This window comes from Desmodus rotundus, chromosome 3, assembly GCF_022682495.2.
Source record: "Desmodus rotundus isolate HL8 chromosome 3, HLdesRot8A.1, whole genome shotgun sequence".
In the NCBI taxonomy this organism is placed as follows: Eukaryota; Metazoa; Chordata; class Mammalia; order Chiroptera; family Phyllostomidae; genus Desmodus; species Desmodus rotundus.
In genome coordinates this window covers 77,345,847-77,365,903 of record NC_071389.1, presented here as the reverse complement: position 1 = coordinate 77,365,903, position 20,057 = coordinate 77,345,847, and the positions used below count along the sequence as shown (strand labels likewise).

The window sequence follows — 20,057 nt, the reverse complement described above, 5'->3', positions numbered from 1 at the left end:
CATTATTTTAACTTTAGTGTGCCATCTGTTCACTTGAATTAATAAATCTTTTTAAAAGTTCATTTATGAAGTGCCTTGGCCAGGCAGCTCAGTTGGGTGAAGCATCATCCCGTGCACTGAAAGGTTGTGAGTTTGATCCCTGGCCTGGGAACACACGTAGGTTGCAGGTGCGCTCCCCTGTTGGGGCACATACAAGAGGCAACCGATCAATGTTTCTCTCACATTGATGTCTCTCTCTCTCTCTCTCAAATCAATAAACACATACTTGGGTGAGGTTTTGTTTTTAAAGTTCATTTATGAAGTATAATAAGTGTTTTAACTTTCCTTGAGACAGTCCATTGTTTTTTAAATAATTTTAAATACTTTTCAACTTTTAAAAAATCCATGTAAAAGCAAAAAATATTGATATCAACTGATAAATTCTCAACTGAATTAATCCTACATAGCTGTATATCAACTTCTATTTTCTCTTCCTCAAAGAAGTAATGTTATTTTATATGACAATAATGCACTTCTTTGATTAGTATATGGATAAGAATTGGTCATAAGTAAAACATAACATGCAACTTCCAGAGAGAAAGAAAAATGTTGCTTGCTCTGGCAACATTTGAAATCCAGTACCAAACCTCTCCAGTAGCAAAGAGTACATGCCCTTTGAAACAGTTACGTGCCAATTTTCTGACCCAGAACTAAAGGCTAGAAATGGTAGAAGGTAGGCAAGGAAAGACACCATTTATTAGCCACAGTAAAACTAGGTGAATATAACCTTGGTAGAACACAGCCCCTAAAGGCAAGAAGAAGGGGCTGCCACAGAGAGGAGCAGCACCTCATTTTCCTGCCACTAATGTCAGAGCAGGTAGGGCAGACTGCTAAGTATGTCTCTGCCTGTCCCATCTCTAGACTCCTTCAAGAATACCAGGAAAGAGAGAAAAGGAAAAGGTCATGCCATGGTTTTAGCTATGCTCACCTGAAGACTAAAATAACTGATTTCCAAGTTCCGAAAATATCTCTGAAACAAAACAGTAGCCAATGAGGAAACATAAACTCCAAATGGTATTGGATCATCTATGACACAAAATATTATTCCAAATTTAATAAGCTGATTCTAAGACATAAAAAGTATTACATAGTCTGTAAATTATAATGTACAATCTATCACCAATCAATCTTCAGAAAAAAAAGATTACCTTTTTTTAAAACCCAAGATAATCATAATTATGTTTTGCTGAATTTCAACAAACCTTTCAGGAGATTGCTATATATTTAGTATTGACAACTTTCAACTTCAAATATACACTTAGTTTTTACTGTCTATATTAAAAACAAAAACCTTTATGAACCCCAATAAATAGAATGGCATTTACACAACTGAGGAAAATTCAGGATAAGAGTATGGTAAGCCAATTAAAGAAACATTTATTATTTGCTTTTTAAAAGATTTTATTAATTTATTGTTAGTAGAGGGGAAAGGAGGGAAAAAGACAGAGAGAGAAACATCAGTGTGAGGGAGAAACATCAATCAGTAGCCTCCCATACATGCCTGCAGCCCAGGCATATACGTGCCCAGACCAGGAATCAACCGGCAACCTTTGCTTTGTGGGACGATGCCCAACCAACTGAGCAACACTAGTGAGGACAACATTTATCATTTTTAAAGAATTAAGTCAGGACATGGGTTTTTAATACTGATGGCAAACAGATATTCACTCATTGTTCAAAATAAAGCTGGAAGAACTTAAATATCAGTCCTCAACTACATTTACTGTCAACCAATAAGCTGTTAAATATTCTAGCTACATTTATTCTCATAGCTACAAATAAAGTCTGAAACTGTCAAGATTTATTCTCCAACAGACTTTTTGGAATAAGAATTTTGTTAAGTTCAATTCCTTGCCAACTCATAGCTTAGGTTTCACTTTGAAAGACAATGTGAGATGTGATTACACATTCATGCAACCAACAAATTTGCAGTCTCATCAAAAGGTCAGCAGCCTAGTTAAGTGTGATTACTGTATTGTAATAAATATAATTTGCTACCAATTAAACACCTGGGAACCATATAAAAATCAAGCATCTAATCGAGGAAGCAGTAAAAGGAGAAAATGGAAAAGAGACAAATTTGTGCTTAAAAAAAAAAAAACCTTCAATGTCTTTCTACTTATTTTGAACTTATAGTTACAATAACTGGTTTTTAATGTCCTTGTCTGCTAATTCAAACATCTGTGTCAGTTCTGAATTGGCTTTGATTATCTCCTCAATGTTTGCCTAGTAATCTTTGACTTAATGCCAGATGTTGTATTTATCTTGTTGGGTGCTACATATTTTTATATTCCTACAAATATTCTTGAGCTTTGTTTTGGGATAATTAAATTATGTGAAAATAATTCAAAGGATCATTTTTTTTGCGGTTTATGTTCCCAGGTGTTTATGATTTGTTAAGCAGGTCAGGATCAAAGACTCATTATACCCACTACTGAGGGACCTTCCTGAGAGCTCCTCCCAATGTCCTGTGAATTAGTTTTTCCCATCTGGTTTTTGGGAATAGGCACCGTGTAGGCACCAAGTACTATTAACTAATCCTTGGATGTTTTCTTCCTCCTGCCTCAGATAGCCTCACATATATTATCAGTACTCTGCTGAATATTCAAGGGAAACCCTCTGCAGATTTCTGGGATTCTCTCTGTACTACTCTCTCCTCTCTAGTACTGTGTCTTGTGGCCTCTAACTGGGCCTCACCAGACTCTCAATTCTGTCTCTTCAACTCAGAGAGCCTACTATGGTCTTCCTGGGTCCTCCTCCTCCTCCCTACACTGTAGCCAGGAAAGTTTATTAAGGCAGAATATTGGGATAATCACAGGGCTTACTTCATTTGTTTCCTATATATCAAGGCTCACTTGCCCCCTTTGCTTGCTGTCCAATGTCTTAAAAATTGTTATTTCAGTTATTTTTGTCCAGGTTTTGGTAGTATCAGGTGACAGAGTAAATCTAGTCCCTGTTACTCCATCCTGGGCAAATACAGGAGTCCACTCCCTTCTTGGGGAAGCACTGCCGGAGGGAAAGTTCTCCTGTTCCACTTTGCATTCAGCATCCTAATGAACACCCATTGCGGAACCTACTTATTGCCTTTCCATATCTTCCCTTGTTGGGAGAGTTTTGGAACTCATCTTTTGGATCCAAAGCCATTTCTACCCATTAGTGTCTTCTGTTCAAGACAGGCCTATATGCCACACTCCAGCTAAGCCATCCTAGAACCACCCTACCCAACTTTCTGAAATGAAGTACACTACTTGTCTAGATTAGTTCAGACAGTCATTTATTGAAGTTCAGGAGTTTAGTGGGCTACTCTCTAGAACACAAACTTGTCAAATACTACTAAAGATATAACATAAGATCTCAAATCTGTTATGCTTTTCTTTAAAAGGTTTTCTAAACTTATTTTTTAATATGTTTTATTGATTATGCTACTACAGTTGTCCCATTTTTTCCCCCACTTTATTCCCCTTCACCCTACATCACCCCTTCCACTAGCATTCCCCCACCTCATGTCCATGGGTCATACATACAAGTTCTTTGGCTTCTCCATTTCCTCTACTATTCTTAACCTCCCCCTGTCTATTTTATACCTACTATTTATGCTTCTTATTCCCTGTACCTTTTCCCTCATTCTCCCTGCTCCCGTTCCCCATTGATAACCCCCCATGTGATTTCCATTTTTGTGATTCTGTTCCTGTTCTACTTGTTTCCTTAGTTTCTTTTTGTTTTTTAGGTTCACTTGTTGATAGTTGTGAGTTTGGTGTCATTTTAATGTTCATATTTTTGAACATCTTCTTTTTCTTAGATAAGTCCCTTTAACATTTCATATAATAAGGCTTGGTGACAATGAACTCCTTAAGGTTCACAAGATGAACCTTATCTGAGAAGCACTTTATCTGCCTTCCATTTTAAATGGTATCTTTGCCAGATAGAGTAATCTTGGATGTAGATCCTTGCCTTTCATGACTTGGAATACTCCTTTCCAGCCCCTTCTTGCCTGCAAGGTTTCTTTTGAGAAATCAGCTGACAGTCTTATGGGAACTCCTTTGTAGGTAACTGTCTCCTTTTCTCTTGATGCTTTTAAGATTCTCTCCTCTTTAATCTTGGGTAATATAATTATGATGTGCCTTGGTGTGTTCCTCCTTGGGTCCAGCTTCTTTGGGACTCTCTGGGCTTCTGTGACTTTCTAGAAGTCTATTTCCTTTGCCAGATTAGGGAAGTTCTCCTTCATTATTTGTTCAAATAGGTTTTTAATTTGTTCCTCTTCCTCTTCTCCTTCTGGCACCCCTATAGTTAGGATGTTGGAACGTTTCAAGATGTCCTGGTGGTTCCTAAGCCTCTCCTCATTTTTCTGAATTCTTGTTTCTTCATTATTTTCTGGTTGGATGTTTCTTTCTTCCTTCTGCTCCAAATCATTGATTTGAGTCCTGGTTTCCTTCCCTTCACTGTTGATTCCCTGTACATTTTCCTTTATTTCACTTAGCACAGCCTTTACTTTTTCCTTTATTTTGCCACCATACTCAACCATTTCTGTGAGTATCCTGATGACCAGTGTTTTGAACTCTGCATCTGATAGGCTGGCTATCTCTTCATCACTTAGTTCTATTTTTGGAGCTTTGATCTGTTCTTTCATTTGTGCCATATTTCTTTGTTTCAGCATGCTTGTTAGGTTGTATGGGGCAGAGCCTTAGGTATTTGCCTTGGTGGGGCAACCCAGGTCACTTCATTGTGGTGCTGTATGTGGGTGAGGGGTCCAAGAGAGAACAATGCTGCTTATTCAGCTCTTGGCCAGCTTTCAATCACTTGCCCCGCTACCCACAAGCAACTTTGGCCCTTCTGGTGCTGATTCCTGAGTGGGTGGGTTTGCATATGTTCTAGGACCCTGTGGGTCTCTCCAAGGAACTCTCCTGTGAGGCTGGGAGTCTCTCCCGCAGTTGCAACCCCCACAGATTTTTACAGCTAGAGGTTCTGAGGCTTTCTTTTCCCATGCTGGAACCCTAGGGTTGTGCAGTCTGTCTCCCTCCCCAGTTGTTCCTCCGGTTTATCTGCATGCAAATGTGTGACTGCCTGCTCCACCAGCCGCCACCTCGCCCAGTCCACCAGCCACAACCTTGCTGTGAGTCCTCTCCACCCTGGCTGCCCATCTTCGTCCCTCCTACCAGTCTGAATGAATGTTTCTTCTTTAACTTCTTGGTCATCGGACTGTCATACAGTTTGATTTTCTGGCAGTTCTGGTTATTTTTTGTTGTTAAAAATGTTGTCCTTCTTTTGGTTGTGCAAGGAGACAAAGTGTATCTACCTACACCTCCACCTTGGCTGGAAGTCCTGTCTAAACTCAGTTTATAATCCTCATGTGACCAAAATAAATAAATAAATAAGAGCAAACACAAACAGAAAGAGCACAGTTCCTTAGCATTAGCTGTAATACAGGAAGCAAAAATTTCTTTCTCCAATTATGCATGAGCACTAAATCTCATCAGTACATTTAGTGACCCCCACTTACGAGAGAGTTTCTAAGGGATAGCAATTAAGTTTCAAAGTCTAAGTGAATTGATGAAAATGTTTCTAAAGTTTAATATACCCCTAAGCTGATTTCAAGTCCAATTAAAAGAATGTGTTAAAACTATGAGTCATTTATAATTAAGCAGAACTACTAAAATCACATTGTTCAAGATACAACTATTTTCAGTAAAATTTTGATAATAAGCTGCATACAAAAGGGAAAAACAAAGGACCCAGAAGTTTCAAAATAAGAAATATTTTCATTAAATCATATATTTATGTCTGATTTTAAGTACAATATAACTAATTATTGTAAGAGAATTTCAATAAGCATTCTAAGTAATATTATGATGGTACTAGAAAGATGAAAATCTAGAAGTCTGAGACTCTACATTTCTTTTTTGCTCTACTTCATTCTCCTAAATTTATCTATTTTTTATGCCTCAAGGTCTTTGCATCTATTGTTCCTTCTACTGGGAACTGTATAATGCTAGATCCTTACATGGATGCCTTCTTGTCCAGGTCTTAGTTCTCCTGTTTTTTCTCAGAAGGGCTTTTCCTGCTCACCCTAGTCAAAGCAGCCCTTCCCCCTGCCCATACCGCTACACCATTATCCCACTTTAATTTCTTCCAAGTCTATATAACTATCTGAACTTATCCTTTATAAATTATACATTTCATCATCTATTTTCCCCCACACCCTGTGACCAAAAATGTGAGCTGACGCCCAAATCTCAAGTCCATATTTCTAACTGCTAACTAGGCAAACCCATGTAAATGGTTTTAGGTCCTTCATTTTGGTTCATATTCTAAATATTAACTTTCCCTACTTGATGAAAAATGCATTTCCTATTGCTTATAGAAGCCTGTTGAAAGGCGCCTTGAGTCAGACTTGGATGGTTAATCATCTTCTGAACTATCTGACAACTCAGCACTGGCACCAGTACTCGTCTTCTGCCTATAGCTATATTCTAGCCACTCTTTTATATTTTATTTTTTATCACGGCAGTATCTATTCCTGTCCACAAAAGGCATTGGTAATAGCAATATCACTTTATATGCACAAGAGTTTTTAGAAAAGCTATGTATAGGTATTTTCCCCTGCAACTATACAGTTTAATATATGTCACTTTCACCAGATAACCAGCTGAAGAAGGATTCCCTTAATGCAGAAATGGTTTAAACCATCTATTCAAATGTTTTTCAAGGGTAGATAGTGCTATTGGACTTTTCCCTAGGAATATACATGAGAATCACTGCCATTATAAGCCACCATTTCTGTTGGGAATGGGTCATATCCCCTTCACTGAATGTATTATAAAATATCATATCTCCATTCAACAACTAAAGATGCACTGATATCAACATCTGGGCCCACTCTCAGGAGGCCAGCCTCTGGCATTTAAACCTTCTCATGGTCATTCACTGCCCTGCCTCACTCGTGACTTAGAAGGGCTCTGTTTCCCTGCATAAGTCTCTGAGGCAACCATATCAAAATGCGCATTTAAGAAAATAGGCATCAGGTTTCCAGTCAAGATGGAGGTGTAGGTAGACATGGGTCGGCTCCTCACGCAACCACAGAGAGAATTACAACCAAACCTCAAAACAAAACACCCAGAATTGTCAGAAAATCAAACTATATGGAAGTCTGACAACCAAGGACTTAAAGAAGCAATTCATCCAGACAGGTAGGAGGGGTGGAGAGGCGAGGAGATACGGTGTGGCAAGGAGAGGCAGTGGTGGTGGCAGCAGAATGGATGTTCCTACGTTCAGGTGTGGTGGATAAAAATCAGGAGGGATACCTTGGGAGCAAGCAATCCAAGCCCCAGGCCAAATCACACAGCCCCGAGCTTCTAGCACTGGGGAGATAAATCCCCATAACTTCTGGCTGTAAAAACCAGTAGGGGGCAGTGGAACAGAATGCTGGATTTTCAAGAGACTCCACTTAAAGGGCCTGCACAGTCTTAGAACATACACAAACCCACCCACTCTGGGATTCACCACCAGGGCAATAGCAGGAAGGAACAGCATACAGGGAGTGGGTGAAGTGACTGGAAATGATTAAGTGCCCAGCAAACCTCCAGAAACCAGGCAGTGGCACTGTCCCCTCTCTGAACCCTCCCCCCACACAGAGCCACAAAGTGGGGAAACAGGTTGCCCCACCCTGGCAATTACCTAAGGCTCCACCCCACACAATTTACAGGTGCCTTTTCTACACTAGGCCACACTACTAAGACAGGGAGTCAAAGCAGCTCTACCTAATACACAGAAACAAACACTGGGAGGCTGCCAAAATGAAAAGACAAAGAAATACAGCCAAAATGAAAGAACAGAACAAAACCCTAGAAAAAGAACTAAGCTAAACAGAAACAGTCAACCTATCACATGCAGAGTTCAAAACACTGGTGATGAGGATGCTCAAAGAACTCCTTGAGTACGGCAACAACATAAAAGAAGAAATGAAGGTCACACTAATTGAAATAAATAAAAATCTATAGGGAACCAACAGTGAAGGGGAGGAAGCTGGGATTCAAATCATTGGGATGGAACACAAGGAAGAAATAGGCACTCAACCAGAACAACAAGAAGGAACAAGAATTCAAAAAAAAACAAGGATAGTACAAGCCTCTGGGACATTTCAAAATGTACCAACATCTGAATCACAGGAATGGCAGAAAGGGAAGAGAAAGAGCAAGAAATTAAAAACTTATTGGAAAAAATGATGAAAGAAACTTCACCAATTTGGCAAAGGAAATAGACATACAAGTCCAGGAAGCACAGAGAGTCCCAAACAAGTTGGACCCAAAGAGGAACACACCAAGACACATCATAATTAAAATGCCAAAGGTTAAAGATAAAGAGAGAATCTTAAAAGCAGCAAGAGAAAAGGAGGTAGTTACCTACAAAAGAGCTACCATAAGACTATTGGCAGATTTCTGAAAAGAAACTTTGCAGGCAAGAAGGGACTGGCAAGAAGTATTCAAAGTCACGAAAAACAGCCTACAACTTAGATTACCCTATCCAGCAAAGCTATCATTTAGAATGGAAGGGCAGATAAAGTAGCCCCCAGACAAGATAAAGCTAAAGGAGTTCATCATCACCAAGTCATTATTACATGAAATGTTAAAGGGACTTATCTAAGAAAAAGAAGATCAAAACTAGGAACTTTAAAATGGCAACAAATTCACAACTATCAGCCACTGAAGTAAAAAAACAAACCAGCAAACAACCAGGACAGGAACAGAATCCTAGAATCCTAGATATGGAGATCATTTGGAGGGTTATCATCTGGGAGGGGGAAGGGGAAGAATGGGGGAAATGGTGCAGGGATTAAGAAACATAACTGGAGGTATAAAATAGATAGGGGAGATGTTACGAACAGTAAAGGAAATGGAGAAGCCAAAGAACTTATCTGCACGACCCATGGATGTGAACTAAAGGGAGGACTGCTGGAGGGACGGGGGAGATTGGTTGGAGGGGCACAAAGAGGAAATAAGTGGGACAATTTTAATAGCATAATCGATAAAATATATTTAAAAAATCTAGGACTGATTCAGTTTGTTTCAACTCAGGTCAATTCAAGTCAAAAGAAGACAAGTTTGCAGGTAGGGGAAGAGGGTGAGGGTCTACAAATTTGGCTCTGATGCTGGCCTCTAAACCACCGGATGATTTCATGTAACTCAATTGCCTCCTCAATTCCAATAATTGCTACCCTGCCCACTCCCCAGGATCCCATGGGAGCTGAAGGAGAAAATGCACTGGAACCTAGAGTAGAGACTGATCACACTGGAGGTGCATGAGAAATTATCCTTCGTTTCCCTGTTCTCTCCATCCCCATCCGATTGTCTACCCAGATTTTCTGGAAAGCTACACAGTGTGCAGACATTGTAAACAGCACCCCTCGCACCCCATACAGCCAACATTTTGTTCACATGTTATCTTCTCGGAGCAAGAAAACGAAAATCATTCATTTAGTTTGTAGGCGATCTTGTTAAAAAATGAAGGAGGTTTATTTTTAAGCAACTCTTCTCTTGTGGATCAAATAACAAAAAGTTTAAATTTTGGTACAATTATATAGAATACCTAGTCACAGAATTTCAGTATGTATTACATGAGAGTTGATTCTTTAGGCAAGTAATTTGTGAAATGCTGAGTCAAACAAATTTCTTTACAGAAATTCTTAGATCCCTTAATACACTGACATGCACTGCCTCCGTGAGGCAAATATAGGGGGAAAGTATTTCTGAAACTTAGTTGATCATGGAAATGTTTGTCAGTGGCTATCTTCTCAGTCTAGCATTCCACATGAAACACTTCAGGGAATACTGCAGATTTTTTAAAAAGTTTTTTAATTCAATTTTATGTTTATCAAAATAATGCATATACATTCCTCAAGCAAATAGTACTCACATGGGTTTATTTATGATAATTAGTCCTTTGCCTAGATCTCTCCACCTTTTCTGTCCATTCACAAGCAGCCATATTCAATTCTTTCAATTATTTCTTCTGGTATTTACCTCCATTATTTCTAAATAATATGCCAACACTAATATTTATTCATTTTTTAATTTTAAATATTAGTCACTGATTTCCTGCTGTGAGACATGAGGCTCTGCTTACCCCTCAGTACAAACAGGCTTCCTTTTCCCTATCTTCCCAATAAGTTATATTACAATTCTGACTTAAATCCACATTTCCCATTTAATTATTACAGTTATAAAAATATTATTTTCAACTGAACCATGCAGTATATTTCTTTTCTTATAAACCTGAGTTTTCTCTTTGTGTTAACAGCTGCCTGGTTTGCTTACTTTTTAAAAAACACACCTATCACTAATTCATCATAGAACTGTCCATAGGAGCTTAGAAAACTCCTCTCAATATGGTCAAGCATATCAGACAATCTATTAGCTTCATTTTTTCTCCCCCTTAGAAACACTGCTCATGGAATTTTCCAGAAGCCTCCCTGTTTTCAGTCTGACTGCTCTCAAGGATTGCTGAAATTTCTCTCCACCATCATTCTGGAAATTCCCTTTGTTTCTTTTCTAAAATGGAATGACCCTCTTAGAGGAATTCATCTCTCTTCTGTGTTTGTCTTTCCTCCTCCTTGGTTGTAGGGCATCTCCTCCAGCAGTTTCCTGATAAAGTGTGCACATGAGCTAAATTTGAGCCCTTGTATTCCTGGAAACGGCTACTTCCTCACACTTGATGAAAACTTTGTTAAGTATATATAAAATAAAATAAAGGGAATACCATTTTCTACTTCCAGTGTTGCTGAAAATGTGAAGTTCTTTTGATTTCTAATCTTTAATATAAGACCTTTCTAAAGGGTTTTTTAAATCTTTATTTCCAGTGTAGTAAAATTTACAAAAATATATATTGACAATGGATCTTTTTCCACTCATTTTTCCAAGTATTTGGTAGGTCCTTTCACAATTTTTCATATTCTTCTGTTCTGAACAATTTTCCTGTGTTATCTCTTTAATGAATTTGTCACTTTTTCTCTTTCTTTCTGAACTCCTAGTAGTCAGATAAGGGACTTAAAAATTAATTATCTAATTTTCTTAACATTTTTAGCTTTTCTCAGTCTTTTTGTTCTCTTATATAAATACTTAACACTATCTTCCAATGCTCCAGTTGAAGTTTTCTCTACTTCTACTATCATATGTTTTATTTCTAAGGGCTCTTTCTTGCTAATTATTCCTTTTCTATAGAATCCTGTCCATGCCTTGTAAATGCAAGATGGCCTCATGTATCTGAGGCTATTAATTAAAAATTTTAAGTTTTCATTTGCTCTCCTCATAGTTTTTCATTTCTTTGTAGGTTTAAATATATATAAAATTAGTTTATTTTCTATTTATTTATTTGGGTCCCTTTCATGTTAGAAGATTCCCTCAACTGGATATTCTTCCTTAGCTGTCCATTCATATTTAAGAGGCACCAAAAAGTTGATTAGAAGTCATGTGCAGAGGTGGGAGTGCTCATCATCAGAAGGTGTTAAGATGCAGACCCAGCTGTTTCATCAGAGAACTCTACAAATATCCATACTTGCAGGTCTTTTCTCTTGGGCTGGTCAGCTTCTCAGAAGAGCCCTCCAAAATTCTACACAGGGATGTAAGTTTGGTTGCCAGAGTTCTGGGAGCCAGTGAAGAAAGGGGACTAAAGAGCCTCACTGTGTGATATGTGACTTTCACTTAATTTCCCTGTTTTCAATATAGTAGTAGCTCTAACTTATCTCAAATGTGTCCAGACTCTTCAAGTCTGGTGCCTCTTGGGTGCAACCTAACGTCATTTAATGAGCTAGGGCTTGGGGTAATAATGTGGCGGAACACAGATCAGGAGGTCTAATTTCTCCATATATGTTCTCTCCATCATATATTTTTAACACCTTTTACCTTTTAAGGTTCATGGTGCTTTCAAATCCTGAACCCTTCTAGGACATGTCAGCATGCTGCATGTCCTAGTCCCACTACAGGCACCTAAGTCTCAGCTTAGACTGCAGCCTCCTCTGCTCTGCTAAGTCAGCCACCACTCATCGTCCACCTTCTCTATTCCAAAACGTTGATGTTATTTCCTCTTCTAGTCTTTTTGTTCTTGTGAATTATAACTTATTTTTTTAAATGTTGTAATTGCTTCATTGATCTAGATGGGTTTAGGTACTTCTCTTCTGCATTCTCTAAAGGACATACTTATTGATTTTAGAAAGAGGGGAAGGGAGGGACAGAGAGAGGGAGAAAAACAGCAATGCGAGAGAGAAACGTTGACCAGTTGCCTTTCACACATACCCCGAATGGGGACTGAACCTGCAACCCAGGCATATGATGTGCCCTGACTGGGAATTGAACCTGTGACCTTTTGGTTTACAGGACGACGCTCGAACCAACTGAGCCACACCAGCCAGGGTGTGAATTATGACTTTTTAAAAGTTCTTTATTACAACTTCAGTAGGGCTTCAGTGAAGATAAATGACTATGTTCAATCCACCATGTTAAATGGAAGTTTTGTATTAATCAAAATTTGGTGTCATTACACTAAACTTCACCATATTCCCAGTTTTGATACTTCAAGATTGAGTAGAAATAATCAAGAAAGAGCTTAAAATATAAATAAGACATCTTTGAATAGTAAATGTTCTACATGGCTTATTATTTAAAACATACTTTTTGAACAATTTACACTTGACTAAATAAAACTGCTCTACTTTCTCACTGCTGTCAACTCAAATTATTTCTACTACAACAAATTCTCAATCAGCCATATATATGTATTCACACATGTGTAGCTTGACTAAATAAATTGCTTCCAAAAGTATCTTTGAATCCTTTTATATGCTGAATAAAGCAGGTTAAGAATTTCAGAAAAAATTACAGCTTATAAATGGTATTAAGCAATGTTTTCATATTCAGTATTTCTATTTGTATTTAGAAAGGCAAGTTAACTAGAATTGAGAATTACCAGTGATTCTGTGAGCTAAATGGGTCTGCTTTTATTTGGCCCTTAAAAAAACAAATAAATAACGCCTGTCTCTCATCTTCCATAACCCTGCAAGAAAGTCTCATTATCTCTGTTTTACAGATAAGAAAGCTAAAGACAGGTCATTTGCAAAAGGTCATATAGGTAGCAAGTGGCAGAGAAGAAATTCAAGCTTAGATCTGCAAAGACTTTTCACAATAACCAAAACAAACTATTTCTGTTAATAATTCTGAATTAAATCAGTAGTATTCATTTCAGGATATAAATATGATTTCCATTTAAATCACAAGTCTAATATCTTACTAGATAATTGGATGCAAAATACCTCGGATAAATATTTATTTTATAAAGATGCTATGAGTAAGTATTAACTCTCCAATGATGAATACCAGGACTCTGCATTTGAAACATTCTTCCTAGGTGACTCTTATGTCTCATTAACATTTAACACCCATCCCTAGGGACACATGGACCTGACTGAAACCTTCAGAATACTCAGTTTTCGTCTCTACCCCTTGGCATTATTCTAGAAAACTTTATCATTGTGATAATCTACAATACCTACATTTTAATTTCACTTTTGTACCTCCTATGCATCGGTGCCCAGCACCTCCTGTCAGCAATCCATTCCTCCTATTGTCACACTCTAGACCCAGAACTACTCAATTTATCAATCACCTTGAAATCAAAAGTATACTCTGCCAAACATACCCTCTTCCTCTTCCACCAAATCGGCTCTCCAGCCTCCACCAGACTCTAATCTCACGACTTGTTTTCTTTCATCTATCAACTGCCCTCTGTTTCCTGCTTGACCAGATGACAGTCTCAGGCTCTCTCACCAGCTGCTGTGGACCTCCCCAGGACTTCAAAGGACCCACCCTGCACTTCCCAGCCCTGTCCACAATGTCATTGCACAAGCTGGCATGCCACAGTCAGTTTGGCAGGCTGTTACTCTCAGACTTCTTCCTTTCCCAGTGCGTGCCAGCCTAGTGATGATAATCTCTATAATCACTTAACACGTACAGAACAGTACTTGCATTTGACAACAATTATCTCATTTAATTCCCACAACTACTCTGTGAGGTGGGCACATTATTTCCCTCAGTATAAACCAGAGATACTGAGGCTAAAACAGATCAAATAAGTTTGCCTATGGCCTCACAGCCAGCATGTGACACGACTGAGGTTCAAACCCATCTAGCTAGGCCCTTTCCACAGCCTAGGCTCAGGTTCCTCTTCCTCTGGCTCTGGTAATAAAAAAGGGAGCCAAGAAAGAAAAAGGGAAAAGCAGCTCAGGCATTTGCCACTTGGAGAAAACAAAGTCAAGGCAACTATGTTCTGGGACAGCTTTGCCAGAGCAGAACACTACTCTGCTCTCCTCCACTTTTTACTCTATCCTTAGTTTTTAGAACTCATCTTCATAAAAAGGCAACAGATAATGAATGGGACAAAAAAATATATATCCTATTTTAGAAAGTTTATTAATAAGCTCTATGTTTGAATCATTTGTCTTTTACTTATAAGTCCAAACTTACAAATAACAGCATGTACTGCAAAAAACTCTGGAATTAAAAGTTAATATTGTGGCCAATTTTTCAAACTTACCTCTTATTTTTCTTGTAATTTTCCAGCTGTTGGGACTGTGTATGTTTGTGTCTTTCTAATTCACACTGTGCACACAAATCCTCCAGATTCAGCAGGTGATTTTCTACCTCCTCAAAACTAGTTTCTAAATGCGCTGAAAGTATATAAGATCAAAAGAACAAACATCAAAAATCAGAATACTCGATCATGAAGAAAAGAAAAAGTATCCAAAAGTAAAAAGTTTAAGCTGTTGATATTGTTTTGCATTTACTTAATATTCTTTGTTAAACTTTCCTGAAGCAAAATAAAATACACTGACCAACATTAAAACATACTTCAAATTATCTTTTTTGAGTATATTTCTATATTTTAAATATTTTCAAGATGTAACTTTCCATAACACTCTATTATCCAGCATGATGAGAAACAGTATCTTGATTAATCTAACACTATATCTTAATGACCCCACATACTACACATGAATAATCAACTTCAAATGAGAATACAACAAAATATAATTAACACATATTATATTGAACATAATTTAATATTTGAGATTTCAAGTTGCTTTAGTATTTGTTTTGTCCCAGCACATCATATACACCAGGGGTGTCAAACTCACTTTCACCCAGGGCCAAATCAGCCTCTCGGTTGCCTTCAAAGCACCGAATGCATCAGAGCTTTGCAGCTGTATTGGAACATGGAGACCATCTAATCAAACCCTTCACTTAAAAGACTGAAGACCAAAGCCAGCAGAAATTAATATAGTGCCTTGCCCAAGGTCACCGAGCAAGTTAAAGGCAGTCAGAAATCAAAACTGAGTCCCTCCTACACTATACTATAATGATTTCCAACTGATATGGTGCTAAGTAAACCAAGACTTCACAGTTGTAGGGGTGAGGACTGGTTTTCTTAGGCAACAGAAAAATTTTAGAGGTCAAAGATTTTAGAACTCAAACAGTGTCATGGTTATTTACCTAACAACACTCGCCACATGTGCAGACACTGGGATACAAAGATGAGAAAGACAGCCTTGGTCTCAAAGAGCTTAAAGTAGAGGGGAGGCCATATATCAATGACAACACAGTTAGACAAACCTAGGCACGAGGTGCTGTGGGAACTCAAGGAGCTACATCTAACACAGATGAGGGGGGATGAGGGAGAGGCTCCACATGAGATCCAAGTCCTAAGTCTGGAAGTCACAGCCATCCAGAGGGGAAAGGGGCAGCGGTGAAGAAGCTGGCTGTGCAGCTTTCTAGTCTGTTTCACTTAAGTAGCTGCAATACAATTACAGTGTGTCGAATTCTTTCATTTATCCATTAGATTTTCCTATGACTTTCTAAATTAGCTTTTGTAGCATCTAGATTCCAAGCAAACTCCTCAAATTTTAACTTGCAATTTTAGTAAGATGCAAATTCTGGCCTGTTTTTTTTTTTTTTAATTTTTAAAATCCTCACCTGAGGATATGTTTATTGATTTTAGAGAGGAAGGGGTGGGGTGGGGGGAGAGAGATCATTGGTTGTCTGCCATACGTGCCACGACTGGGGCTGGAACCCACAACCCACGTATGTACCCTAACCAGGGATCAAACCTGCAACCATTTGATTCATGAGACAAAGTTCCAACCAACTAAGCCTCTTTTAACTAACCTTTGTTTGCTCAAAAGGTTGATTAAATCTAGAAACATTCACATTTTATAATATCTTAAATTTTTAACTCTACTAAATATCTGTGCTTATAAAACTCTCTCTTCTATTTGGTAGGGTCTAGATGCAGGGGTGCCCAACCTGCAACCCAGGATGGCTATGAATGCGGCCCAATACAAAATCATGAATCTACTTAAAACCTTTTCTTTGCTCATCAGCTTCTGTTAGTCTTTGTGCATTTAATATGTGGCCCAAGACAACTCTTCTTCTTCCAGTGTGGTCCAGAGATGCCAAAAGGTTGGGCAACCTCTGGTTGGGCACCTCTGAGCCTAAAGACATGGATTTGGGTGGGGGGGAAGCATAAAATTTTATTGAAAAGCAAAATGTGATGACAAATAGTTTAGCAAAGTCAGTACCTAGTCAAAGACACTAGGTACTGACTTTTATCATATTGATGCATCACTGTAAACCACTGGTAAATCTACAAAAGACTGATAATAATGCAGTTCATAACAGTTTTGAATATATCTTCAGGGGCCACATAAAACAGCTAAATATTTGATTATAGCAAGCCTAACCTAAAACAATTTGCAAAATCTACATTTTAATCTACTAAAACATGTAACTAAGATTTTTAACAATGTCATGAATGGTATGTAACAAGTTTACCGTGGGGGCAGGGGGACAAGCAAAATTATGTGATTAAACTAGTTGCTACTAAGTTTTTTTTTTTATGTTAAAACCACTGAGATTGAGCCTGCAAAGTAGTCCCACTGGCCCTAAGGAAGCGATATTAAGCTCATTCTGTCAACATTGGTTTGACAGGGTCTTAAAAGATCCTAGCTAGCAGGTTATTGAAAAGGTTATTTCACTTTGATTAGTGATAAGAAGCAAAACAATTAAATTTAATATGGAATCCATTTAACTCTATGCTACGCAGTGCTTCATGCTATCCTTAGCACCTTGCACATTGTCCTTAGAATATAGAGGACACATTAAAAGTAAGGTTTGAAGCACAAACTAGAAATCAGCTCTGCCCCCTACAGACAAGATGAGATGATACCTCATCAGTCAAAAGAGGGCCAGTAACACACATCTTGTGAAGCAGTCAAAGGGTTCAGTGAGGCAAAGTATGTAAAGCAGCTAACTTAGCACCTGGCAGTAAGTAGTTACCGGCTGACTATAAAAAATGCAGAGGAAACTTTTTATAAAAGTTAGCTAAATTTTGTAAAAGTCATTTAAAACTAATAATTTTGAGACCAGTATGATCATGTTGTAAATAACACCTATGCATCTAACATACCAAAATCAATAATATTTTCTTTTTTTTCTAGCAAATTTATATATACTTGTAAATTATACTCAAGGCTATGTTCTGAGACTTAAGATCCCTTATCCTTATAAGTGAGGGGGGGTAACATTTCAAATGATTTTTCTAAAAAGAAAATATGTAATGGAGTCACTTATATTTGAAAATTAATATATTCTTTTTATGTATTTTATTTTTATTTGGACAGATGGCAATTTCCATTTAGAGTCTACCTCTGTTGGTTGACTATAGAGTTAATGAGGCCAGGAAGTCAAATACATTGATCCCTTGGCAGGCCAATTAAATTCTCATGTTCTAGATACAAATTGAACTTGCCAGCCTAGTTCACTTCTGTTAATAAAATGGGGACCAGGTGAAAACATATGAATGGTTTAGTACCAACCTGTAATTACTAACAAGAAAGAAACAAACCACATGTCCTTCTGAATAGGCCAATGGCATCATGTTCTTGTGGTGAATTTAGATTAAAATCCCTGGCACAGTGAGTGGTCATTTCATTGCTACCACCAAATTCATATTTGTGTTCTCCCCTTTAAAAAGTTTCACAGGTTTGCAAGTACTTTAAGAATCTAGTTTAACTCCTTAACCAGGCATTCAGGGACCTGTCACCCCCGCCGCCCCCCCGCCCCCCGGCCACAACCTATGTTTCCAATCTCACTATTATTTTGCTTCAGGACTCATTCCAGGAAGTCATCATGCTCCCATCTCCTTGCCTCTGCTTGTCTGTAAGATGCCCCAGCTTGCCTCCATTGCTGAACCCAAGCTCCCTTTTCAGGCTCCAGTCAGTGCTATCCCTCCCTCTAGTCCTCAGAGCTCTCTTCCTCTTCTCTGCTTCCACATAGCTTTGAACCTGATGTAGGCTTACATTCTAACTGACATTATACAACTATCTGTATACTATCATCTGTCTCAGGAATCAGGAAGAGTCTTAAGGGTAACAACACTATATTTTTGCATCTTTGTATCCCCTAATACCTAGTCTGCTGAATTCAATTAAGAATGATTTCTGGTGACAGAATGAGTCTATCTCTCTGAAATATAAAATAAGAAGATGGTCTAGTTTCATTTTTCTGCACATATCTGTCCAAGTTTCCCAACAACATTTATTGAATACACTATCTTTAGCCCATTGTATATGCTTACTTCCTCTGTCAAATATTAATTGACTATAAAGGTGTGGATTTATTTCTGGGCTCTCTATTCTGTTCCATTGATCTATGTGCCTGTTTTTATGCTAGTACCATACTGTTTTGTTTACTATGGCCTTACAGTGTAGTTTGAGGTTAGGTAGTGACACACAAGAATAAATTCAAACTAAAATAAAGACTTAAATGTTATACCCCAAATCATAAACATCCTAGAAGAAAACATAGGCAGTAAAATCTTGGGCATTGCTCATAGCAATATTTTTTTCTGATATATCTCCTCAGGCAAGGGAAATAAAAGAAAAAAATAAACAAATGGGACTATATCAAACTAAAAAGTTTTTGCACAGCAAAGGAAACAATCAACAAAATGAAAAGACCTATTTAACAGGTGATCATAATCGCTGATACATCTGATGATGGGTTAATATATAAAACTTATAAAGAACTTACAAAACTCAACACCAAAAAAAATAAGCAATTCAATTAAAAAATGGGCAAACAACCTGAATAGACACTTCTCCAAAGAGGATATGCAGCTGGCCAATAAACATATGAAAAGATGCTCAACATCACCAATCATCAGAGAAATTCACATTAAAACCACAAAGAGATATTATCTCACACCTGTCAGAATGGCCATCATTAACAAATCAACAAACAAGGACGTGGAGAACAGGAAACCCTTTCATACTGTTGGTGGGAATTCAAACTGGTGCAGCCTCTGTGGAAAGCAATGTGGAGTTACCTCAAAAAAGTTAAAAATGGAACTGCCTTATGACCCAGCAATTCCACTTCTGGGAATTTACCTGAATAAAACCAAAACGCTGATTTGAAAGAATATATGCAGCCCTATATTCACTGCAGTGTTATTTACAAGAGCCAAGATTTGGAAGCAGCTCAAGTGCCTATCAGTAAATGAGTGGATAGAACAACTATGGTAAATTTATACAATGGAATACTATTCAGTTATAAAAAAGAAGAAAATTTTACCCTTTGCGACAGCATTATGCTAAGTGGAATAAGCCAGCCAGAGAAAGATAAATACTGTATGATTTCACTCATATGTGGAATCTAATAAACAAACTGAACTAACAAGCAAAACAGAAACAGATTTATAGAGAGCAGGCTGACAGTTCTGGTGTGGTGGGGCTGGAGGGGGAGGATCAAATGAAAAAGGAGGACTATGGACATGAACAACAGTGTAGTGATTTTGGGGGTGAGGGGAGTTGGTAGAGGTAGAAGAGGGTAAAAGGGAGATAAACGATAATAGAAAAAATAAAACAAGAAATAATTTTTTTTCTTTTTTTTAAATTTTAATTTTGTATTGTTATTCAATTACAG

At 37.9% G+C, this 20,057-nt stretch overlaps 1 protein-coding gene across 2 annotated transcripts in view; it reads right to left on the bottom strand.

Moving 5' to 3' along the window:
- The window catches only part of DTNBP1 (dystrobrevin binding protein 1), a 182,756-nt gene that overhangs the window by 104,686 nt on the left and 58,013 nt on the right, over positions 1–20,057 (bottom strand). For both annotated transcript variants that reach the window (XM_024565377.3, XM_024565378.3), the window contains exon 6: positions 14,614–14,746. In XM_024565377.3, coding sequence (XP_024421145.2) covers positions 14,614–14,746 — 133 coding nt within the window. The remainder of the gene's footprint in view (positions 1–14,613; positions 14,747–20,057) is intronic.